At 53.7% G+C, this 24,842-nt stretch overlaps 1 protein-coding gene across 1 annotated transcript in view; it reads right to left on the bottom strand.

Annotated features, from left to right (window-relative positions):
* Positions 1-15,130, bottom strand: part of NET1 (neuroepithelial cell transforming 1) — a 58,984-nt gene extending 43,854 nt beyond the window's left edge. Inside the window, exon 1 of the mRNA XM_075925038.2 lies at positions 14,918-15,130. Within this exon, the coding sequence (XP_075781153.1) occupies positions 14,918-15,054 (137 nt within the window). The 5' untranslated portion in view covers positions 15,055-15,130. The remainder of the gene's footprint in view (positions 1-14,917) is intronic.
* Between the last annotated feature and the right edge of the window lie 9,712 nt (positions 15,131-24,842).

Here is a 24,842-nt window from a genome sequence, read left to right as displayed (position 1 = left end):
AGACAAGCCCCCACCTGCGCCGTGGGCCACTTAAACATAGTTTAACATTTGAAACAGGACTTTACATCCCCCAATCCAGACAATCTTTATTTACACTGAGTGCCCGCCCAGTCTACGTACACAGTGGCACTCAGCTTGGGGGGGACAGGAAGGATCATGCCACCGCTGCTTCCTGCTTAGGAGGCACATCGGTTGCTGCTGTGTGGAGCCATCCTTCTCCCACCCCCATCCTGCTGGGAAACTAAAATTCACCTGCTGATCCTGGGAGCGGCTAGCAAAGGAGCATCCAGCTTGCTTTGGAGGGTAGAGAGAATGGGACCTATGAGCAGAAGTGAGATCTGATTTGGGCATGTGGATTAAGGACAGCGTAACAGACAAACATTGGGTCCCATGTGCTATACAGAGCAGGGGGGACGCTGAAAGGGAGATGGAAAAATTAGAAGCTACTGAAGGCCAAGGAGAATACAAGCCTGAGGGTTGGGCGGAAAAGCGTTGCTGGGTGGGGCTGTTAAGTGCAGCATCTGTACAATTTAAGCAGATGAGGTTCAGATAAACACAGACAGTAGAGCGTGGGTGGCATGGCAGCACAATGACCTCATGTTTTAAAACTCTGATGAATTAAAGATATACCTTAGCCTTATAAGAAAAGTATTTCTATTGAATATGGGTTGCTTTCTCTTGGGAGAGTCCTTTTCGCATTATTTTCTTATACGTCTACACTGCAACGCTATTCCAAAATAACTTAGCCTGCATCTACACAGAAGGCAGTTATGTTGAAAGTGTCAAAATACTGTCAAGCTAGAGGACTTCTTACTCCAACTCCTGTAGCACTCATTGTACGAGGAGTAAGGGAGGTCGGGGGAAAGAGTGCTCTATTTTGAAATAAGTGCTGTGTAGACACTCCCAAATTTGAAATAAGCTACACCATTGCCATAGCTCAATTTGCATAGCTTATTTTGAGTTAAGCCCTGCAGGGTAGATGCATCCTAACTTAACATTTCTTACAGGCACTATCCTATTGCAACCCGGGTCCCTGCCAGCTCTTGAAATAGCTCCCTGCTGGCTTTTACCGCAGCTCAACTAGCTCTTGCTGGAGCTGCGCATGAGGCGTGCCTGCTTCCTTTTACCTCTGTTCTTACCTCGTGCAAGGTAAGTAAGCACCCACCTCTTATTGCTGGGTTTCTAGGCAACTCTGCATGTCAACAATGAAACAAATGGTGTTGACAGTCACTGCTGGCAGATATGCTAGATCACTAAGCCAGCAGCAGGCCTATTAGGACACACAGAGTTTGTGCGGTTTTTATTCGACTGGTAAGAGAGATGTGTGTTAAACTGAAGCAACTTTTGTGCTGAGACACAGCTGGTGTCTCCTCATTTCTCTTGTGACTATCCCATGCTGCCTTTTGCTCCCAGAATAGCCTTCCTCCTCGTACATGCCTAGCTCCCAGTCTCAACACTCCCTTCCTTCATCTGCTGTTCCAGTCCTGCGCTCGGTGCCATTTGAGCACCTGATCATACAGACAACAGAGACACAGAGCCGTGGAAGGGCTGAAATGCTAGGATAAGACTCTGGAACGGCACAGGATTAAGTGAGGAGCCAGTGGAAGGATTCAGAGACTGGGCCAATGAGCAAGGAAGATACAGCTGCCCATATCATTTTGTATAGACAGAAAGCAACACAGCTTCTTGGGAGGCCAAAGGAAGGTGGCAGCAGTAACTAGGATGGAAAATGGGGGCAGAGAGGCTTGGACAAGTGTTTTAGCTGGCAGGAGGGACCATGAGAATTGCCACACTAGGTCAAACCAGTGGTCTGTCTAGCCCAGTGGTCCCCAACGTTGCGTGGCTGCCGGGCGCCCGGGGGCGGGGCCACCCACGGGGCGGGGCCACCCACGAGCCGGGCGCCCGGGGGCAGCACTGTGCATGTGCCGCACGCCCGGGGCCGCCCACGAGCCACAGGCCCCAGGCCGGCACCACACATGTGCCCTGGGGCCGGGGCTGGGGCCGCCCACGCGCCCCGGGCCGGCCCTGCGCATGTGCCGCGCGACCAGGGGAGGGGCCGCCCATGCGTCCCGGGCCTGGAGCCGGCACCATGCGTGTGCCGCGCGCCGGGGGCGGGGCCAACCCAGATGTTCCAGCGGGCGCCCAGAAATCCCCCGGCGGGCGCCATGGCGCCCGCGGGCACCGCGTTGGGGACCATGGGTCTAGCCAGTATCCTATCTTCAGATTCCAGGGCTGGCGACAGATTTTGCCATGCCCTGAGCAAGAAGGGGCTCAGCTCTGGGCCCCCCAGAAGGGGTGGAGCCTCGGGCTGAAGGGGCAGGCGCAGCTCTCAGTGTTGCCTGGACCACGCTGTGTGGGGCTCCAGAGGCAATTTAGAGGGTCTAAATTGGTTGCCACCACAGCAGTAATGGTGAGGACTAGGAGCCCTGGGTGCTTTTAAATTGCTGGGCCCCAGGGCCTCCCCCCCACCACATCAGCCGCACTGCACGGCTCCGTGCCAGATGTTTCAGAGAGACTGAATAGAAAAGCAATTTCTCTAGTGGCCCATCCTGTTGTCCACTCCCAGTTCTAGCAGTCAGAGGTTTAGAGACCCAGGGCATGGAGCTATGTCCCTGTGACCATCTTGGCTAGCAGCCATTCATGGACCTGTCCTTCAAGAACTTACCTAATTATTTTCTGAACCCACTTATACTTCTGGCCTTCATGAGGTCTGCTGGCAATGCATTCCACAGGCCGACTGTGCACAGCATGAAGAAGCGCTTCATTAGGTTTGGTTTGAACCTGCTGCCTATCCATTTCCTTGGGTGACCTGGACCTGCGCTCACTGCAGGGCTTCCTTCTGAAATATACAGGAGCCCCTGCTGAGACGCTGCAGGGAGCACTGGGCTAGCAAGAGTCCCCGCACTGGCCCCAGGCTTCCTGCGGGGCTTCCACTTTTGAACCACTTTTTGAGACTACCAGACTCTTGCTACAGCTCAAAGGTAGAGGCGCCCTTATAGACTAATCAAATAGTCAACAGAAATCCCATCGACTATTTGATTAGTTAATTAATCTAAATTTAACATCCCTACTGTATACAGTGGCATGGTCTTATTGGTCCCTTTTCGTAATTGTTCTTAACACTTTGGCAGTTGTTGCACACGGAGTTGATGTTTTCAGAGAACTATCCACAGCCAAGGCCTTTCTTGAATGGTAACAGCTGATTTAGTCCCCATCATTTTGTGTATATCATCATCGCCGCCCTTCACGCCCACTGGCATATAGGGCAGCAACAAAGGTCCTCCACTTCTGTCTGTCTCTGGCCAGCCTCTCAATAGTGCCCTAAGTGTGATTCATGCTCTTCATTTCCACTTCAACAGTCCGACGCCATGTTGTCTTGGGTCGTCCTCATTTCTGCTTCCCTTCAGGGGTCCAGCGCACAGCAACCTTTGTGACAGAGCTTCCATCTTTCCTGAGCACGTGCCCAGTCCATCTCCAGCATCTTTTCATAATGATGGTAGTCATGTTGTCTTGTTTGCACTGTGCACGCAGGTCCTGATTTGAGTTCGTAACGTTTCGTTGCAATCTGTGCAAGCGTACCCGTTTCATACATGGTACGGTCATTCCAGAACCCAATTCTGGTCTTAATCTTGGCGCTCAGGACTACCATCTTCATGTCCGTAGCTTCATTTCTGCTTTCACCACTGGCAGTCATACAAGTCACTGTAAGCGACTGTGGAAGGCCGTCACACATGAAGGAATTCTTTGTTGCTGTTTCCGTAACAAAAACTTTTTCTAGGTCAGGATTGTTAGCCTTGGAAGATCGGTGTGCATGCTTAGTCTGGCTCCTCCCCCCTTGACCTTTCCGGCTTGGTTGAACCTACCAGGAGCACTAAGCTCCTGCCGGCATAGCTCCCGGGATCATAAGAACACGCAAGCTGCCCCGCCCCGACAAGGCGCATGCACAAGGAGCAGATTTTGTGCATATAGTTGGATTATACTTTCCAGCCACGCATTAGTTTACAGTTATCAACATGGAATTTCATCGGCTATTGTCTTGCCCAGCAGTAAAGAACTGAAGTTAGCTTACGGTTGGCTAAAGCGATGTGTTGTAAAGACACTAACTAGCAGGCAAAAGAAAGGCCTTGAAAGGGAAGAGTTCTAAGGCCAGAAGGGATGACTAATGAAATAAGAGATGAGTCTAAAAAGTGGCCTCTGACTGACAGGGCTGAGTGCAAAGGTTTTTAAATAAGAGAGACTATGCCTTACAAAGAGTCAACATGGACTTTCCCATCCTCGCAGTTATTTCCAAAGTTAGGGCCTATATGAATCCAAAGGAAAAGGAAAAACGGTCAGGAAGAAATAGGGAAGAAAGGAGATCTAAATCTCATCTGAATTAGGACTGGAAATAAGGGTGAACTGCCTTCAGCTAAGAACTAACTAATATAAGATAAGTAACCAGCAATAACTTGTTTGTTAAAGGGTCTAAAGAAGTAAATACCTCGAGAGTTCATTGCTAATACCTGCCTGATCACACTGAAGTGAACTCTTAGGTCTACGCACCCCAGGGTTTCATCTGCTTGCAAGCATCTTGATCAAATGCTAATATGTTTTGTTGCCATTTGAATGTAGTAAATTGCTTCTCCCCAGGAACCAGCATGGGTGTAGAGCCACCTCCCCTCACGCCCCGCTGCCTCCTAACTGTAATATGCAACCACTTAGGTGAGGAAGTAAAGGCAATGCTGAATAGCTGTTTGTGCAATAAACTGACAGCCAGAATTTTTGCATGACCAGGTCTTGATAAATGGCAGCGAAATCTACTCGCCAGCCCCGCACTGCGCATGCGCAATACCCGCATTGCGCATGCGCGCCCCGCTGGTAAAGGGGGTGACCAGCTGAAATCTGCTCGCCACGGGTGAGTAGATTCAGCGATATGTCGAGCCCTGTGCATGACCCTCAGTTCAGTCACTGTCTTTTCCCCATCAGTAATAAAATGAATTTAGTAATATACCCTCTCACCAGGGCGTCCTATCCTGTACACACATAGAGTACAAAGCTCCTAATGCAGAGGAAATCACACAGACATGGCTTGCAAAATGGGCTGGAATCTTCTGAAGAGCGTAAATGACTCAGGAGCACAATCCACACTGAAAGTCAGTTGGGCTCTCACAAAAATCTCACATGTTGAGACCCGCAGGTGTAAAGTGAGCAAACACAGTAACACGCATGGAGTGTCCTCACCAACCAAAACATGGACATCATTGAAAAAAAAGGTCTCATTTGCAAAAACACTTTGATTGTAACCTTACGTACTGATTATGCAAGAGCAGAGTTTTGTCTCAGTGCCACAACCAGAAGGATTTATGCTGGAGCCACACAGCAGAATGTACTAAAGATTTTCTTTTATTTATAAGTTTAGACGTATGTGATCAACACCCCGTGCCTGGCTACATTCTTCCTCCCCCGCCCCCAAAGCGCTTAGGGTGGTTAGCGCATATTTCTATCCTTGGCTTAATTTTCAGGTTACCTTTGCAAGTCACCTTTAACTGGTGCCAGACAGTGTGGGTTAGAAAGAAGCTGGTCATAAGAAAGAATTGTCATGAAAAAAATAATCATGCGATGGGGAAGGGAAAGAAGCTATTTCTACCACTATGTTTAAAAAGGTGGTTTTTGTTTTTACACTGGAAAAAACCTAACTACACTATCTCTTATTAGTAAAAATCAAATGAAATCCACATGCAGTCCAACCGCTGAATGTTTAACATAAACATTGTTCAAAGTACAAGCAAGCACAGCAAAGAAAACACCGAGCTTTTAATTACTCTAAAATATCAGCATCACTGTCTTATAGTGACACCCAGTGGAAGAAAATTTAGTTGCACCCCCTCCTTTACACAGTGGCCAAACATTCACAGCAAGCACCCTTTCCTTAAGTAACATTAGGTCTTTTTGTAAAGTCTCGCATTTTTAATTGCATGTTCTGAGATTCTCTGTATTCTAGTTACACTAGTAGGTTTTTCACCCCCTATTTAAGTTGCACTGCTTTCTATTTATTAATATAATCAGAGAGATGCATCATGACAAAGTAGAGGGCACATTCCAAACTATGTCTTTTCAGTACAGTTTTTTTTAAATGTTTAACTTCCAATTCAGATATTTTGGCATTTCAGCCATTACGTTCCTGGTTGAGAGAGGGACCAGCCAGTGCTGCTACTCATAGTACTAGCCTTCACGCAGTACACAATCAACCTGTGGAACTCCTTGCCAGAGGATGTTGTGAAGTCCGGGACTTTAACAGGGTTCAAAAAAGAGCTAGATAAATTCATGGAGGTTAGGTCCATCAATGGCAATTAGCCAGGATGGGTAAGAATGGTGTCCCTAGCCTGTTTGTCAGAGGCTGGAAATGGGTGACAAAGGAGGAATCACTTGAGTCCCTGTTGTGATCCCTCCCCTGGGGCATCTGGCATTGGCCACTGTCAGCAGACAGGATACTGGACTAGATGGACCTTTGGGCTGACCCAGTACGGCTGCTCTTATGTTCTAGTCTAAGAGCATCTAGGATTGAAAGGTCTTTTCCACTAGATATTGCCCATGATGTTGAGGATCCTCTGAGGTAAGTGAGAGGTGCCTGGATATTTATTCTTGTACAGGAAGAATTCTGAGTTGATGTGAGTAGAATGGCCATTTGGGAAGGATCCTGGGCTTATCCTTAAATTCATAGGACTAAGATTTTCTAGCTTCAGCCAGGATAGTTTTACCCACCCAGAGTTTCACACCATTATAAAATGGCAATATGTTGCAAGCCATCAGAAATACACTCACCCTAAGAATATTTTTAACTGTAGCATGAACAGATTATGCAACGGGCTGTTGTTGACAACAGAACAGGAATTCTGGGTTTGGCCAATGGTCCATCTAGCCCAGTAACCGGTCTTCTGACAATGGGAAATGTCAGACGCTTCAGAGGGAATTAACAGAACAGGCAATTCTGAGTGATCCATTTCCTGTTGCCCAGTTCCAGTGCCTGGCACTCAAAGGTTATGTGGCACTCAGACAATCCGTTATGTCTGTAGAATAGTGATAGAAATGTAGCCATGTTAGTCTGGGGTAGTTGAAGCAAAATGCAGGACAATGTAGCACTTTAAAGACTAACAAGATGGTTTATTAGATGATGAGCTTTCGTGGGCCAGACCCACTTCCTCAGATCAAATAGTGGAAGAAAGTAGTCCATACAACCATATATACCAAAGGATACAATTAAAAAAAATGAACAAATATGACAAATCACATTGCAGAACAGGAGGGGGATGTGGGGGGGGGGGGGGAGGAAGGAAGGTAAGTGTCTGTGAATTGATGATATTAGAGGTAGGGAGAGTGGGATGTTTGTGAGTTAATGGTATTAGAGGTGATAATTGGGGAAACTATCTTGGTAATGGGTGAGATAGTTCAAATGTTTGTTAAGTCCTTGTTGGAAAGTGTCGAATTTTAAAATGAATGACAGTTCAGAGGATTCCCTTTCAAGTGCAGATGTAAAAGGTCTTTGTAGCAGAATGCAGGTGGTTAAGTCATTGAGAGAGTGTCCTTTCTGGTTAAAATGGCAAGAAACTGTTTTCTCTTTGTGATCTTGTCTGATATCTGTTTTGTGGGCATTAATCCTTTGGCGAAGTGTCTGAGATGTTTGTCCACTGTACATAGCAGACGGACACTTTCGGCACATGATAGCATAGATTATATTTCTGGATGCACAGGAATATGTGTTCTTGATCTTATAACTCACTTGGTTAGGTCCAATAATGGTATCAGCAGAATGAATATGTGGACAAAGCTGGCAACGGGGTTTGTTGCAAGGGAAGGTACCAGGGTTGGTATTAGTGTGGTATGTCCTGTGGTGGTTGGTAAGAATCATCTTGAGGTTAGGTGGTTGTCTATAGGAGACTATGGGTCTGTCTCCCAGAGCCTCTTTGAGTATGGTATCCTGTTCCAATATAGGCTGTAGTTTATTGATAATGTGTCCGTCCGTTATGTCTGTGACCATCTTGGCTAATAGCCATTAATGGACCCATTCACCAAACACTTGTCTAATTCTTTTCTGAATGCAGTTGTAAGTTTGGCACTCTGTGACCCCGTTGACTGCATATTGTGTGAGTTACTGTTTTTTGGTTTTAAATCCACTTGCCTATTAATTTAATCAGGTGAGCTCTAGCTCTCGTGACATAGCTCTTCCCCATTCACTTTCTCCATAATGTAGGTGCTTTTACAGACCTATCCGATCCCTCTCAAGTCAGCTGGTGGTTGCACTGACCACTGCTGTCTTTCTAATCTCTCCTCGTACAGAAGCGGTTCCGTAACCTTAATCATTTGCTGAACTTGCCTGTACTTTTTCCAATTCTAATATTTTTGAGGGCAACTAGAACTGCATGCAGCGTTCAAGGTGTTTTGTTAGTTGCTCTTCAAATTCTTCCTAGGCCAGCCTAATGACAATTGGCTTGCCAGAGTTTGTGCGCCTTTCTAATTTCACTTAAATTCCAGTTCTGAAAGGACACCTTTTTGCCTTTATCCATCTCTTTTACTCTGCTCTTTAGCAACACTCATTTTTTGTACAGGTTGGACCTCTCTGGTCCAGCACCCTAAGGGGATTTGCTAGACATGGGGAGGCCCTTCCCCTAATGCCTTGTACTGCGCGTCTGCCCCCAAACCTAGGGCCCCAGCCCCCCAGGCCTCTCCAGCTGCCCCCAGCTCAACTGCTGCCAGGGCCGGAGCTCTGCAGCCACCTGGGCCTGCAGCCAGAACTCCCTGGCCACAAAGCCAGGCAGCTGCAGAGCTCCGGCAGCAGCAAGGGAGCTCCGCAGCTGCCTGGCGCCAGAACTGGAACTTCGCAGCTGGGGCCAGAGCTCCCTGGCTGTGGCTGGGTCAGAGCTCCCGGAGGCCGGACCCCTCCCCCTGACTCCTGGATGAGTCACCGGTCCTGTTACCAAGCTCCTGCCCCACGGCCAGACCTCCCTGTTGCTGGGCTCTATAGTGCAGGAACATTTGTAATCCTGCTGGTCCACGGATGTTGACAACCTGAGAGTCCCAGAATAGGGAGATGCAACCCATGGCTTTTTTTAACTTGGGAACAGGTTTTGTTTGGGCCTCTACTATGGTGTATGTAACTAGTCTGTGTGTAGTTTTGCAGGCCTTTCACCTTAAGATTGTCTATTTCAATTCCCATTTCACTAGCTTCCACCACCAGAGCTGCACTGTCAGCACAGCTGAATGGGAATATGTAGAAGCCACCTGATGTAGTAAATCTACATTTTCATTGTTTTTGAATCAGAAGGTGTGTTTTTAAACAATTCTGTCCTATTGCCAGAACTCTGCTGACATCAGCTGGCAAGATACAAAAATCAGGCATGCTGCTTCTTCACCACAAAGAGCAAAGTCCTGGCTCCATGGAAAGCAACTACAAAACTCATTAATTACAAAGGGGTCAGGATTTAATTTAAAAAAATGTAGCATGGAAAAAGAAAATAGATGAAAAAATGTTAATCCATCATTAGATGCATCCAGGTAGTGTTAAAGAGACTGGGAAACCCCTTCAAATTACTGTCATGTTCTCAAAGTAATTTCACTGAAAAATAATCCACAAAGGCTAGAATGCAGGAAGTAGGTCAGTGAATTTGTAATTGAAGTCACTGACAGATTTAATGTTAGACATAGGTTTTATCTCTTTTGCTTCTTCCCTGCAGCAGATGAAGTGAAGTGCGGTGGTGCGTGTCTCCCTTGCCAGAGGATAAAGGATCCCTGAGAGGCAGGGGAGGACACAAACAGGGGAAAGGAAGAGGGAACCAAGGCAGAGAATGGAAGGAGGCTCAAAAGCAACAGGGAAAGAAAACAGACTGTCAAAACTGACAAGACTACTTGGGTGCAATTACAGACTCTAAAATAATGTAAACAATTAGGATTTCATATTCATGATTCAAGTTAAGTGTTCTCTTAAAATAATACAGGACGGTGTGGCTGTAAGGGTTTTTTTTAATGTCTAGATTTTTGGAAAGCTGCACTGCAAATACTGATTATGTTCACAAATAACTACTTCTCCAGTCAGGTGGAAAGTCATTTTATTTGTTAATGTTACAACCAAGTTAGAGAAAAGGAAAACCTTGCACTGGTGCCTCATTTTACCAACCACCAAATGGCTCCTCCCAACATACATAAAAGGGAAGCTCTGACCCAAGGAGCTAAATCACTAATTTCAGACAAACCACAAGGGAGCAATGTTTCCTCTAATTTTTTCCATTCATGTGCAGAATAATTTTATGTCCACTGAGGCATGGGCAGGTGCACCACCAGGAGAAACACAAACCTAGCTATGAGCCACTAGTGCAGCTGGGCAGCATTGGAATCTCTCCTGAGCAGCTGTACAAGTGCACAGAGTAAAGGGAACAGTGTAAGGGGTATGGCAGGCTCAGTCCCACTCCTCGGTCCCAGACCCCTGTTCTGCCCACTATCCCGCAGTTTAGGGGCCATAGTACAAGTCCCACTTGCCTTTTCTTGGCGTTTGGCCTTCTGTCTCTTGGCAAAACAAAGGGGTGCTGGGGCCAATGCCCCTGGCCAGTCCAGGCTGAGTAAACAGTCCTCCTCAGCCCCTGGCTGAAGTTTCTGGCCACCTGGGGGGCATGGGAGCCTCCAAACACTCCGTGTCAGATCCCCTACCTCCCCCTGCAGCGCTGATAAGAACATAAGAACGGCCGTACTGGGTCAGACCAAAGGTCCATCTAGCCCAGTATCCTGTCTACCGACAGTGGCCAGTACCAGGTGCCCCAGAGAGGGTGGACCGAAGACAATGATCAAGCGATTTGTCTCCTGCCATCCCTCTCCAGCCTCTGACAAACAGAGGCCAAGGACACCATTTTATCCCCTGGCTAATAGCCTTTATGGACCTAACCTCCATGAATTTATCCAGCTTCTCTTTAAACTCTATTATAGTCCTAGCCTTCACAGCCTCCTCTGGCAAGGAGTTCCACAGGTTGACTACACGCTGTGTGAAGAAGAACTTTCTTTTATTAGTTTTAAACCTGCTCCCCATTAATTTCATTTGGTGTCCTCTAGTTCTTCTATTATGGGAACTAATAAATAACTTTTCTTTATCAGCCCTCTCCACACCACTCATGATTTTATAGACCTCTATCATATCCCCCCTCAGTCTCCTCTTTTCTAAACTGAAAAGTCCCAGTCGCTTTAACCTCTCCTCATATGGGACCCGTTCCAAACCCCTCATCATTTTAGTTGCCCTTTTCTGAACCCTTTCCAAGGCCAAAATATCTGCTCAGCTCCTCTGAGTCTCCTTATCAGTTATTCATTCCTCTCCTCCTCCACTCTCCTCTACCCTCTCCCACAGGGAAGGCTTTTAAAGAGGCCTCATGGCAGCCTGAAATCAGCTCACCTGGCCCTTAATGGATTTATAGCCGCTATATCAACTGCCCCTGATTAGCCAGGGCCCTTGTTTGTTCTTAAGAGCTGCTTCTCCCCCCTTCCATCCAGCCCAGTCACAGGCTACATCTACACTGGCATGATTTTCCGGAAATGATTTTAATGGAAAACTTTTCCATTAAAACCATTTTCGGAACAGAGCGTCTAGATTGGCACGGACGCTTTTCCGCAAAAGCACTTTTTGCAGAAAAGCGTCACTGGCCAACCTAGACGAGCTTTTCCGCAAAAAAGCCCCGCTCGCCATTTTCACGAACGGGGCTTTTTTGCGGAAAACAAATCTGAGCTGTCTACACTGGCCCTTTTGCGCAAAAGTTTTGCACAAAAGGGACTTTTGCCCGAACAGGAGCAGCATAGTATTTCTGCAAAAAGCACTGATTTCTTACAGTAGGAAGTCAGTGCTTTTGCGGAAATTCAAGTGGCCAGTGTAAACAGCTGGCAAGTTTTTCCAGAAAAGCGGCTGATTTTCCGGAAAAACTGGCCAGTCTAGACACAGCCAGGGGGTATAAAGAGAAAGGGGAAGGAGGGGGGAAAAGGACAGAGGTGACACCACCAGCATTACTTGGCTGCTAAACTAATAAAAAATCCAATGTAACAGATATTTAAAGCACGAGATAAATGGAGAGAATGAATAAACCTAAGAGCTAAATGGAGAACTTCTTGCAGAAGAGGAGTGTATGGGAGGGTGGGGGTGGGATTTAAAAAAGAAAAAAAGGCAATGACGACTCATACTAGTTCAGGGAGGAGATTGTTCATTCTGCCCTCCCCTGAAAATTCACCCTTTCCTTTCTGTGCTGACAGCCAGGCCCTTATTTTCCATCATGATCACAGTAACTCCTTCATTTCTGACCTCCCTAGCCGCCACATCATCCTTTCCCAGTCTGTGTTCAATACAGCTGCCAAGATAGTCTTTGCCTGCTGCTCTGACCACATCGAACACACGCATTACTCGGAATCATTCCTGTGACTCTTCTGTTGCACCCCATCAGATGTAAAACTTCGCGTCTCCAACTTCAAGTTCCTTCACACCCTGTTCGAGCTCATGCCTCACACTCTCCCCCGCTCACTGATCTCCAATGATGCCAGACTTAAGAAGCGGAGAAACAACGGTTTCTTCTGCTGGCTCAGTTCCAGGAGGGCACTGCGAGTCACTATTTGTCTTTCTAATCTTCCTCGAGGCTAATCTATTTTGTGAGGCCTGCAAGAAGCCATCCAGTTAATGATAATCAGGCTCTCTGAGGAAAATTTGCTTTTTGTAATAAATCTGTATATAACAGTGCATAGTTGATTGTTTTTTTCCCTCTTCCTTGCCCACTGCATGTGTTTTGTCATCTTACACAACCAATCAATACCTATGTATTTGTACAGCACCTAGTACAGTGATGGCCTGATTCTGCCTGGGGCCTCTGGAGACTGCCACAACAGAAGTGCTATGAAATTTGGATGAAAGCCAGGAAAACACAGCCTTTCCACAAACTAGTCACAGTGTCTCCTTGTATTCTAGTGATAGAGATGTAGCCGTGTTAGTCTGGGGTAGTTGAAGCAAAATGCAGGACAATGTAGCACTTTAAAGACTAACAAGATGGTTTATTAGATGATGAGGCCCACGAAAGCTCATCATCTAATAAACCATCTTGTTAGTCTTTAAAGTGCTACATTGTCCTGCATTTTCCTTGTATTCTAGTCAGCCTGCTCCTATCCACCTGTTGTGTCTTGTCTGTGATTGCAAGCTCTTTGGAGCAGGAATGATCTTTTCATTCTGTTTGCTGAAGTCTCCTAACCACCACAATTAGTGGCTCCCATCCTTTTTTAGACCACGGACTGGCAAACTCATTCAAAACAGATGGCGGATGGGCACTGAAACATTTGCATATTCATTATGGCAATTTGTTTGTATATTCATTATTGTAACTTTAGCCCATGGTATATCAGGCAAATCAAAGGAGGGAGGCACATGAAAGTTAACAAGAATTTAAAAAACTGCTGCACACACACTTTAAAAAAGCAATAAAATAGTTGCTAATACTTGTTAAAGAGGCCAAAGCTTTTGCCTCAATTGCACCAGAATGAAAGAGGCAGGAGTGAACAGGTGTGACCGTGCTGACACATTCTGCACATTCATATTTTCCTAGGCACTTAATAATGCATAATAATACTGTGTGTGCCACTGGCAGGGAGCAGCTGGAGGCCAAGGGAAGACTCCTGCTGAGCAGGGAGTGAAGGAGGGAGAACGGGATCGCAGGGGCAGCCGTGCTCCACAATGTGCCACAGCCCAGAGAGGGGTTCAGGGTTAGGAACAGCCGCACTACGATAATACAAATAATAAATAAGTGTCCCACCAGCTTACACAACAACCTAACGCCTTCATCACTGTCATGCCTCATTTCTGTTACTTTCCTAACTGACTTGGCAAGCCTAGAGGTTCCAGGGTTCAGCGCTGGCACAGATTAAGCACTGGGTAGCGCCACCCTTACTTCTCCACGGCTGGCAGGAGTGCTGCCTTCAGAGCCGTGAGCCTGCCCAGCAGCTGCCATGCTCCGGTTGCCCAGCTCTGAAGGCAGAGAATCTGTTTGGCCCACACAAGGCTGTGGTTCTTCTCCATGGCATTACATTTTAATGATAGAAAAATGTGGATTTTCGCATCTTCTTAAAAACAGAGAATTGTGCGTGTGTTTGTTTAATCACAGGAAACTCAGATCCCTGGTAAAAGGGGTCTAATTTATTGCAAATTGCTGGCAAGAAACCATATTTAAGGTTTATACGTGCTCCCAAATATCTTCATGACGACAGGATAGAAACTTAACTACAAAGATGAACACCTCCCTGGAATAGCATAATCACAAAAACATTGCTGCGGATTATAACACAGACAAATCAACATCACCAAATGATCTAGGGGGGGCGCTCCCCCTTGGGCCCCCCCCCGCAAGCCGGGATCTGGGGGGGAGGGGCGCTCCCCCTTGGCCCCCCCCCGCAAGCCGGGATCTGGGGGGGGAGGGGCGCTCCCCCTTGGGCCCCCCCCGCAAGCCGGGATCTGGGGGGGGAGGGGCGCTCCCCCTTGGGCGCCCCCCCCCGCAAGCCGGGATCTGGGGGGGGAGGGGCGCTACCCCTTGGGCCCCCCCCCCCCCCCGCAAGCCGGGATCTGGGGGGGAGGGGCGCTCCCCCTTGGGCCCCCCCCGCAAGCCGGGATCTGGGGGGGAGGGGCGCTCCCCCTTGGGCCCCCCCCCGCAAGCCGGGATCTGGGGGGGAGGGGCGCTCCCCCTTGGGCCCCCCCCCCGCAAGCCGGGATCTGGGGGGGAGGGGCGCTCCCCCCCCCCGCCCTTGGGCCCCCCCCCCCCGCAAGCCGGGATCTGGGGGGAGGGGCGCTCCCCCTTGGGCCCCCCCCGCAAGCCGGGATCTGGGGGGGAGGGGCGCTCCCCCTTGGCCCCCCCCGCAAGCCGGGATCGGGGGGGGGAGGGGCCGCACCTACCGGCTGCAGGCGGCGGCCTCGGGGGCCCCGGTCCGGCCCGGGCTGGTCTCCGCCTCCGGCGCGGGGGGGCGGGCGCTGGCCCGGCTCCGTCTCCGCCGGGGGGGCCTGTCCCCGCGCGGGCCGGGCCCGCTCTCCATGCCCAGGCCGGGCCCCGGCAGCCCGCGGGGGGGGGGAGGGGCCGGGCCGCGGCAGCTCGGGGCTAATGGCGGCGGCGGCCCCGCAGCGGTTTGAAAATGGCGGCGGCTCCTCCCGGCCAATCGCCGCCGCCGCTCGTTGCTAGGAGACGGCGGGACGGGAGGGACCGAGGGGCGGGGCTGAGGCCCCTGCGGCCTCAGGGGGCGGGGCCATCCAGGGGGCGGGGCTGTCTGGGGAGAGCAGGGGCGGGGCTGGTGCTGGGCGCCCCGTGCTCGGTGCTGCGCATGCGTTATCCTAGACTCATAGCCCCATTGAATCCTAGGGCTGGAGGAGACCTCAGGAGTCATCAAGTCCAGCCCCCTGCCCAAGGCAGGACCAACCCAACTCAATCAACCTGCCAGGGCTTTGTCAAGCCAAGACTTATGGGCTCAATGGGGGGAAACTGAGGCAGGAAGCGGCAGCTCAGGCCTGCTTGCCCAACCCACTGGGCCACACTGCCCCCCCTGGGCAGCTGGCACCCATGGCCCTGCTGCCCCACCATCACCACGGCCACAGCTGCCGCGCTGCCAAAGATTTGCCCATGCAAACTGTGGGGGGGGGGGGGGCAGGAAAGAAGGGGCATGTAAGATGCTGGGACCCAGCCCCCTAGGCAGACTGGCGGGATCTGAGGCTCCTCCCTTGTCAGGATCTGTGGGGGAGATGCTTCCCTGTCTTCCCCTCTCCCCCCCCCCCCGGCATCTGGGGGGAGGGGCTCCCCGGTCTCCCCAGAATCTGCACCCCAGGGACAGAAAATAAAGGCTTGCTCCCCAAAGCTTGAGAGTTCTAGACCCCACTGCTACGTTAGCACAATAGCTCCAGCCAGCGAGCACATGCCTGTTCCTGGGGATGTTCCAAAATCTCTCATTGGAGGGCCAAGCTCATCCCAGGATGAATCAACAGCGCTGCTTGTCATGGCAGTGTAACTGCTGTTCTGCGTTTTGATGTGCTGAAGCTAGTAGTTAGCTGAGGAGATTAAAACCCGAGGAGGGAAGCAGCCGTTGACAGAAGATGCTGCCTGAAAGCCAACTGTAATGGTCTCTCATGCATGAGAACTTGCTCTACTAAGTTCGTACCACGCTGGACTCTACAGACCATTCATTACTACCCGTGCCTAATGCCCAGGGTTCGACAGATTAGTCAATCTACTCACCCGGGGCGAATAGATTTTAAGCTGGCACGGTGCCGCAGTGCGATCAGCTCACGCACAGCATGCCAAACCGCACGGCTGGCGAGTGGGGCTGACCACCGCTTGCCAAGCCCCGCTAATGCCGCTGCTCATTTTATCTTTGCAGCTATTTTTTGCCCAACCACATGTACTGCTACCCGCAGGGGAGGGAATTATGAACGAGGCTGGTTTGTAGGAGCACATGTTGCTCAGCAAAAACAAGGCTCATAGTCATTGGTTAGACGTGGGCTGGATTAGAGAGCGGTCTTCCATAGGGATGTGAATGGGTAACCGCTTAACCAGCTACTTGGGAAGCATCACTATGAGGTTAGGGGGCTGGACTTGATGGCCTCTCGAGGTTCTTGATTCTATGATTATTGGGTGATAAGGAGTCCTGTGGCACCTTATAGACTAACAGATGTACATCCTGGAGCTTCTGCACGTTTGCATTCAAAATCGGCTTCTTTACACTTCAAGATCATACGCATGGTTAAGTGCGCAGATTACAAAAGATGCCTGTTGGCTTTCAGGATGCCAAGTGACCCATTTTGCAGAATTTGCACACTTGGCGATGTCGGTCGCTTACACATGCTGCCTTCAAAGATTGCTAGCCAGTGGATTCGAGACAACTTAGATCTTTAGAGCACTATTTGAACCCAAAGGCGGGGGGGTGGGCAGGCACCCAGCAGCCCATAGGCCACATGCAGCCCGTTGGGGTTCTGTGTGTGGCCTGCAAGATATTGTATTGAGCGTTGCCCATGCACAGGGTTGCCGGATTTTGCTGGTTTCCCCCTCACGTAGGTTTTTTTCCTGCCCGTTTTATTAAAGGGACACTCATATAAAGCCAGGGCACATGAAGTGAGGGGCGGGCTGATAGCACACAACATCGTGAGAGCCGTGTGCGCCCTCTGCAGCCAATCACAGTGTCGCTACGGTGCAATCGGCCCACCCTGCAAATTCTAGATGCACAAGCGCCGTGAGCAAAACGACCCTATCCCAGGAGCCCGCCTGGGTGGCGACAAACTTACGTCCCACTGGTTGCCCATTGCTGCTGGAGAATGCCACAAATCACTTTGACCAAAGGTGGTGGCCGATTCTCCATCCCTGGCAGTTTTCTAGGAGACCTGCTCTAGGAATTATTTTGGGGATATTCTGGGGTCAGATTAGATGACCCCAGTGGGCTCTTTTGCCTTGGAATCGACGACGAAAGTCTTAACGTCATCCAGGCTCAAGTGATAGGAGGGCTTTTGTGGCTCAGTGTTTAATGCCATTTCAAAACCGCCTTCTTGTATTTGCTTCTCTCGGCAAAGCGCTTGCACTTATTTCCTAGGTACCTCCTCGAGATGAAAGCGAGAGTTGCACCCGAGTGCCACAGTCAGTCATCAAGCTTTAGGTGATGGAAGAGTTCACCCTGAAAAGCCGCAAGGGTAACTCTGCCAAGAGATGCTTACGTGGGTTAAGCTTTTCAAAGTCATCCCCTGAGGTGTCTGGGAGCCGTAAGAGGATCACATCTGTGTTCTGTGGGAACCTTTTACTCTCTCTTAAGGAGGATGGATAGCTCAGTGGTTTGAGCATTAGCCTGCTAAACTCAGAGTTGGGAGTTCAATCCTCAAGGGGGCCATTTAGAGTTCTGGGGCAAATCTGTCAGGGGTGGTACTTGGTCCTGCTGAGAAAGCAGTGGACTAAACACAAGGTCCTTTCCAGCTCTATGAGGTAGATAAAACAAAAGACAGGACTATGCAGCACTTTAAAGACTAACAAGATGGTTTATTAGGTGATGAATGCTCCTCACTTAATAAGCTGTCTTTAAAGTGCTGCATAGTCCCATCTTTTATTTCAGCAAGACCAGGCTAACACAGCTACATCTCTGTTACTGTGAGCTAGATAGGTATAGGCTTTGTGGGTTAATACGCGGGGCCCGCTGCCTCATGACGCTTGCGTTGGGGTGGCGGTAACAGGAGCTGGCAGCCAGGGTGAGGGCTCTCCAGGTGAAGGAGGAGCGACTCGGTGACCCTTTGGGGTTATTAGCTGAGCTACCTGGTGGCAAGGCAGAGAGCTTCTGAAGGAGGCTGTCATCTGCCACCCTTGACATTGACAAAGGGGCAGGGCTAACTCAAGGAGAACAAGGATTTAAAAGCCAGCTCACAGCTGTGACGCTGGCAACCAGGAGCAGCAAACAGGTGAGTTTTGGGAGGAAGTGCAGAGGGCCCCGGGCATCTCTACGCATAGGCCAGTAGCCAATCCCCCCTCCTCCCATGCCCGCCCCCAAAGAAGTGCACACCCACCTCCGCCTATGCCAGGAGTGAAAGCAACTCAGGCAGAAGCCCAGCAGCAGAGTGGGGCTTTAAAGGGGCTTCCCGCTCCTTCCCCAGGGCATGTTACCTGGCAAGGGCAGGAGTGCCCTGTGCCCTCCTGGGCAGCCTCCGGCGCCGCAGCCTGCTTGGGACACTGCCCTGTGCAGCCCGGTGGCTGCCTGGGAGACAGCGCTACACCGGCACCATCCGGCTGTGTCTCTGGGGGGGGTCTCAGCACAGCCGCCTCCTGGTCTCTGTCCGGTGGTGCAGACTCACCCAGCCCCTCCCCTGGGGCAAATTCTCAACAGTGGGAACAGGTTGTCAAAGAACAAGCATCACCCACATCCCGCTGGGATGGCTCCCCCGGGTGTGTGTGTGCCCAGCCCCGGGCAACCAAATCCCCCCCAGACACCCATGCACCCCCTGTACCTCGCCCCTGTGCCCTCAGTTTCCCCACTATGGAGCTGTCCCTGTGAACTCCAAGCTCAAACAAACCCTCCAGGATACAGAGAACCCGGAGCCCGGACTCCGTGTTTCTGGGGAAGCGATGGACCTGGCTCCCTGGAGGGAACTTTCTGGTACATTTCCCAAGAAAGCCACTTTCCTCGCCCCCCGCCCACAGATCGGATCTTCTCTGCTCCCCGGGCGCCCGTTTCCTCTCGGCTTTTCCTTCTCCAGAGCGACGTGCAGGCCAAGCGGGAAACGACTGCGGCTGGATTGAACAAGCTGCACACGCTGAGGAGGGAGGAGGAGCAGAGGGAGACTCTACAGACGCCCATGGCTGGGTGGGATTCATGGCCAGGGGGGTTAATGGCTGAGGAGAGGGGGTCAGTGGGGGGGCAATGAATGGCTGGGTGGGGTTAGTGGCCAGGGGGTTAATGGCAGAGGAGGGGGGGTCAGTGGGGGGCAATGAATGGCGGGGTGGGGTTAGTGGCCAGGGGGTTAATGGCGGAGGAGGGGGGTCAGTAGGGGGCAATGAATGGCGGGGTGGGGTTAGTGGCCAGGGGGTTAATGGCGGAGGAGGGGGGTCAGTAGGGGGCAATGAATGGCGGGGTGGGGTTAGTGGCCAGGGGGTGAATGGCTGAGTTGGGGGAGTGACAGCACAGGGACGTTAGCTGCTGGGGGCAGGGGTTATTGGCTGAGGAAGGGGGGTTACAGGCCAGGAAGGTTAGTGGTTGAGGTGGGGGGGTTGAGTGCTGGGAGGGTTGATAACTGAGGGGGGTATCACAGGGGGAGCTAAGAGCTGTGGTGGGCAGTTAGCAGTCTGGGTGGCTAGTGGCTGAGGTTTGTGTGTGGAGGGAAGTTACAGGCCAGCAGGGTTAATGGCTGAGGTGGTGGTGGGGGCGTTAGTGTCTGAGGGGGACGGGGAGAGCTAGGGGTCAGAGGGGTTAATGCTGATGTGGGGGTTTAGGGGCCAGGAGGGTCAATGGCTGAGGGGGAGGGATTAGTGGCTGAGGTGGGGGGGTTAGTAGCCAGGGGGGGTTCATGGCTGAGATGGGGGAGGGGTTAGTGGCTGAGATGGGGGAGAGGTTAGTGGCTGGGGTTGTTAATAGCCAGGGGGGTTAAAGGCTGAGGAAGGGGATTGCAGGCTAGAGGGATTAATGGCTGAGGTGGGGGTTTAGAGGTGAGGGGGGTTAGTGGTGGGAGTGGTCAGTGACTGAGGGGAGGGGGGTAGTGGCAGGGGCGGTTGATGGCTGGGTGGGGTTAGTGGCCAGGGGTGTTAATGGCTGAGGTGGGGGGGGAGTAGCCAGGGGGTTATTGGCTGAGGGGGGCTAGTGACTGGGACAGTTAATGGTTGAGCTAGGTGGGGGTTAGCGGCTGGAGGGGTCAATGGCTGGCGGGGGGGCGGGTTAGTGGCCAGGGGGGCTAATGGCTGATGTAGGGGGGTTAGAGGCTAGGCAGGTTATGATGGAGGTTGGGGGTTCAGTGGCCAGAGGTGGGGGGTAATGGCTGAGGTGGGCGGGTTAGCGCCCAAGCGGGGTGCTGAGATGGCAGGGAAGGATCCGGGCTCTGGGGACGAGCAGCAGCTGGATTCCCAGAAGGGGCGGCATGTGTCCTTCTTCCAGTGCTGCCGGCAGACCCTGCCCAGAGACACTCGTCCCTGGAGACCCGCAGCTCCTGGCCCAGCTGGGGAGGCGATGGGAGCAGGATGCGGTTTCTGTGGGTCCTGAGCAGCCGTTAGGCAGTGGGTGCGAGGCTGAGGGGGTCACCGGGCGATACAGACCAAGCAGAGGGGCTGCGGGAGCTGTCTCCGGGCCTGTCTGGAGGGGTGTGAACTGGGGGCTGTACATGGACACAGGAGTGTTCTGTGAGCTTCCTTCTTGGGTCTGTCCTGCAGGAGGTGACTTCTGGTTGCTGGTCTGGTTCTGTCCGTCGGTGTCCTCCCGGCCCCAAGCCCGTGGTGCAGTTTGCAGAATGCCCAGCACAGACTCTGGGGGTGTCTGTCTCCGACAGACTGGAGCCCGTGTGGTTGTGTCTCAGGGCTTGGCGTTGGACAACGGAGCATGTGACGTGTCCTGGATGGAAGTTGGAGGCACGTAGGAAAGTCACAACGACGTGGGGTTTGCCCATAAAAGTTGATACCCAGATAAATCCACGAGTCTAAGGTGCTACTGGACCCCTCATTGTATTCATAGATACAGACTAAAACGGCTCCAGCTGCCCCAATCCCTGTTATTAATCTGGGTCTCGTAGACAAAGCCACTAGTGAGGTGTAAGGACCTTAATGGCCCAGTGCTCACGGCAATGATCTGTGAATGGCTTTGTGTTTTCCCTGGAAGCCCAAGCTGCGGTCGGTCCCACAGAGACATGTGGCCCTGCCAGCTGGTGCTGGAACACACCTGAAATGGGATTTCACCCTGGGGACGGGGAGGGCTCCCCACTGGGGAAAATTCTATTTTGGGAGGGGGGAGCCATGAGTACTCATCTTCAGCCAGGCATGATTTCTGTGTAACAGGGGGTGGCGGGAGACTCCAGCAGCAGCCACGGCCACGGAAGCCCAGAGACCGCGTGACGGGAGAGAAGCGCCAGAGCTGGTAGGAAGGCACCAGGGCAGGAATTGTTCCTTGCGAGCTCAGCATGTGGCAGTCAGAGTCCCTGCTCCATGACCAACAGGACCTGGGGCTTGGACCCAGTGGAGCGGGAAGGCCCAGGTCCAGCTAACCCCTGCTCGCGAGCTCCCTCCCCTGGCTCTGGGACCCCCTTTTGGGTGGGGAGCCCCCGCTGGAGAAAGGCGGCACTTGGGGATTCCCCAATGACCCTGAGGACCAACAGGGCCAGGAGTTTCCGGCAGACCCTTTCCCACAACTTCCAGGGAATACGCTGGAACTAGGGCCCCATCGCGTCCCCCTGCACCCTCGCCCATCCCACAGCCAGGGCGTTTCCACACTGCTCCCTGGCGCACTCCCGGGGGTTTCCGGGGGAAATTTCCCAGCTCCCTGACCGGGCGGGTCCTGGCCCAAACTAGGTTTGTGTGCGGTAGGGGTGGGGGGGGCGTCCCAAGAGTGCCAAATTCACTTCCCAGCAGCCTGTGGGTCAGGTCTGGAGCCGTTCCACCCTCATTACTCCCCGCCCCTCAGGGTGGCTCTGGTCTGCCCCTCCAAGAGAGCCCGTGTTGGGGCAGGACCACTCCTGTCCCATCCCTGCCCGGTCAGGGAGCAGCTGGTGCCCCCGGCCCCTCGCCACGTGGGGAGCTCAGACTCCCCCCGCTCCGCCCCCCCGCTGCACGTCTCCTGGCTGTGAAATGGGGGGGGCCCTAGTCAGGTTCCCAGGGACCTTTACCCCCCACAGAGCGGGGTGGGGAATGTTTGTTGGGTCGGGGCTACTGACCCACAGAGAGAGCCATGGGGGGCTGCACACAACAGAGAAACAGCCCCCCCCTACATGGACCCCCAATGCAGGGGGAGCCCCGAGCTTCAGGGGCCGGATCCCCGCCAGCCGGGGCTGCATCCGGCCCCTGAGCCTGAGGTTCCCCACCCCCGCCATAGGGATCTGCACTGGGTGGGAGTGTCCCTGGGAACAGCCTGGCCAGGCCGCGAGCGCCCGGGACAGGGCTGCGAGGCGCCAGGTTCGCGGTGGCTTCTCCGCCCAGCGCCCCGGCTGACGGGCACCGGCAGCCCGAGCTCTGGTCTGGGGGAAGCGGCGCAAGGGGGAGACCCCTTGGTCTGCTCCAGGCCTCAGCAGGTCCCCGAGGTGCAGCCCCCATCTGGCCTCTCCGCCCCGGCCGGCCGGTTCCTCCTCCGCTGCCCTGGTCCCGTGTGTGGCCTGGCCTGGGCCGGTCCCGTGTGCGGCCGCTGGGCCGGTTCTTCAGCCGTCAGTCTGCGCCGCGACACGCCCCGTGCAGGGCTGCAATCGCCACCGTCGGCCGCTCCTGGTGCCGAGGGGACGGTAGCTTCTCCCGCCACAAAGCCTGCGGGCTCCCAGCTTCCCTCCAGCAGAGCCTGGCGCAGGGCAGGGCGGCCTAGTGGGTGGAGTCCGTAACCGGCCCCTTCTCCCAGGGCAGTGCGGCCCAATGGCCAGTGTCAGTACCTAGCCCCTTCTCTCAGGGCAGTGCGGCCCAATGGCCAGTGTCAGTACCTAGCCCCTTCTCCCAGGGCAGTGCGGCCCAATGGCCAGTGTCAGTACCTAGCCCCTTCTCCCAGGGCAGTGCGGCCCAATGGCCAGTGTCAGTTCTTTGCCCCTGTAGTCAGGGCAGTGCAGCCTAATGGCTATTGTCCGTAAGCAGGCCTTGACTCACAAGGCTGTGCAGGTCCCTGTCCAGAGACAGGGGATGGGTTGGGGGTTTCATCCCCTGCGGGTGGCAGCCCCTCCCTCTCCTCTGGCGCCCGGCTGCGGTTGCGGCTCCTGTCCCGGCGTGAGCAGGAAAAGCTGCAACCCGCCGGCGGCTCCCTCCCCAGCTGCCTGGGGCAGCCCCTGCCGAGCTGGGGCACCTGGGGCCAGGGTCAGACAGGGGGAGCTGGCGCGTCCTCGTGGCCGGGCTCCTTCTGTCCCAAGAGAGCAAGGGCTGGTCACACGCGGGACCTGGGAACCAGGGGGCAGTGGGAGCTGGGCCTGGGATGGGCACGGCGCCTCTCCAGTGCCCCCCAGGGCCAGACCCCTCCCAGCCTATCGGCGACACCCTCCCCCGCCCTACTCCCGCCCCCGTCCCTCCCCCGCCAGCTGTTCCCCTGCAGCGTCCGGCTGCCCCAGGGCCCTGGCTGGGGCCGGGTTCCCAGCGGGCTGCCTCCCTGGCCCCACAGAGACCCGGTGCCTTGGTGCCTGGGGAGAGGCTGGTCCTCCTTGGAGCGTGGGGGAGGGGAGACAGACAGGGCTCCCATTCCTGGGGGGGGGGTGCAGGCTTGGGGGGGCCACATTCCAGCAGGGCCCCTGGCCTGGTGTCTGTCCGTGTCAGCGCTCAGGGGCCCGGTGCCCAGCGGGTCCCTTACCTCTGGCGCAGCAGTAGTGGGGAGAGGGGTCGGGCCCCTCCCTGGCCGGCCGGTGTCCTCGGCTGGGCCCCCAAGGGACAGTCCCAGCTGGGCCCCGAGCTCTCTAGTGCTGAGCTGGGATGGGAGGGAGGAGACGGGCCCATCAGTGTCCTGCAGCCGGCTCCCAACCCCCCTGGGCCAGGTGCCCACTTCCCTCTGCTGGAGCCACTGGGGAGAGGAGCTAAGGAGACCCCCAGCTCCTGGGGCAAAGGGCAGTGGGCAGGGCCCTCCATGGGATCTTGCACCCCCAGCTGCCCCGGGGGGACAAGGAGGGACCCAGGGCGGGGCGGGAACCTGGCTGCAACATGGGCCCGTAACGTCCCAGGGTCTCCCCGAGCCAGGAGATGAGCTGGGCCCCGTCTGGCTCAGGCCTGGGCTTGCCAGACGGTTTCAACAATATGGGACCTTCCATCCCGACCGACATTCCATCGTCCTCGGGGATCCCGGCCGTTCCCATTGGCTCAATCCCATTGGCTCCCTTTCTGTCCCGCACGGAGAGCTCAACTCCCGGCCTGCCCGGTTCCAACCGGCCCCCCGGCCCCCCTGCTCAGGCCCGGCTCTGACTCTGCCCTCCCCAGGGGTCGCTGCCGGCCCCCCGCCCTGCGGCCTGTGGGAGCCATCTGCCCCCCCGGGGCCAAGGGCTGCTCAGGGTCACTCTCCTCCAATGCAGGGAGGGGGGTCTCATCCGGGGCCTTGGCTCTCCCCGGGACACCCTGGGCGATGCAGGAGCGGCCGCGCTGCCGGGGAGAGGTGGGGCCGGTCAATAGGCCAGCACCCAGGCTGTGCCAGCGAGCCCCTCCCCCCCGGGTGTGGGGGATTTGAGGGTCCCT

This window comes from Pelodiscus sinensis, chromosome 1 (genome assembly GCF_052426305.1).
Source record: "Pelodiscus sinensis isolate ZL-2025 chromosome 1, ASM5242630v1, whole genome shotgun sequence".
Classification (NCBI taxonomy): Eukaryota; Metazoa; Chordata; order Testudines; family Trionychidae; genus Pelodiscus; species Pelodiscus sinensis.
Note: the sequence above shows the minus strand (reverse complement) of the source record. Positions and strands in the feature narration are given on the sequence as shown.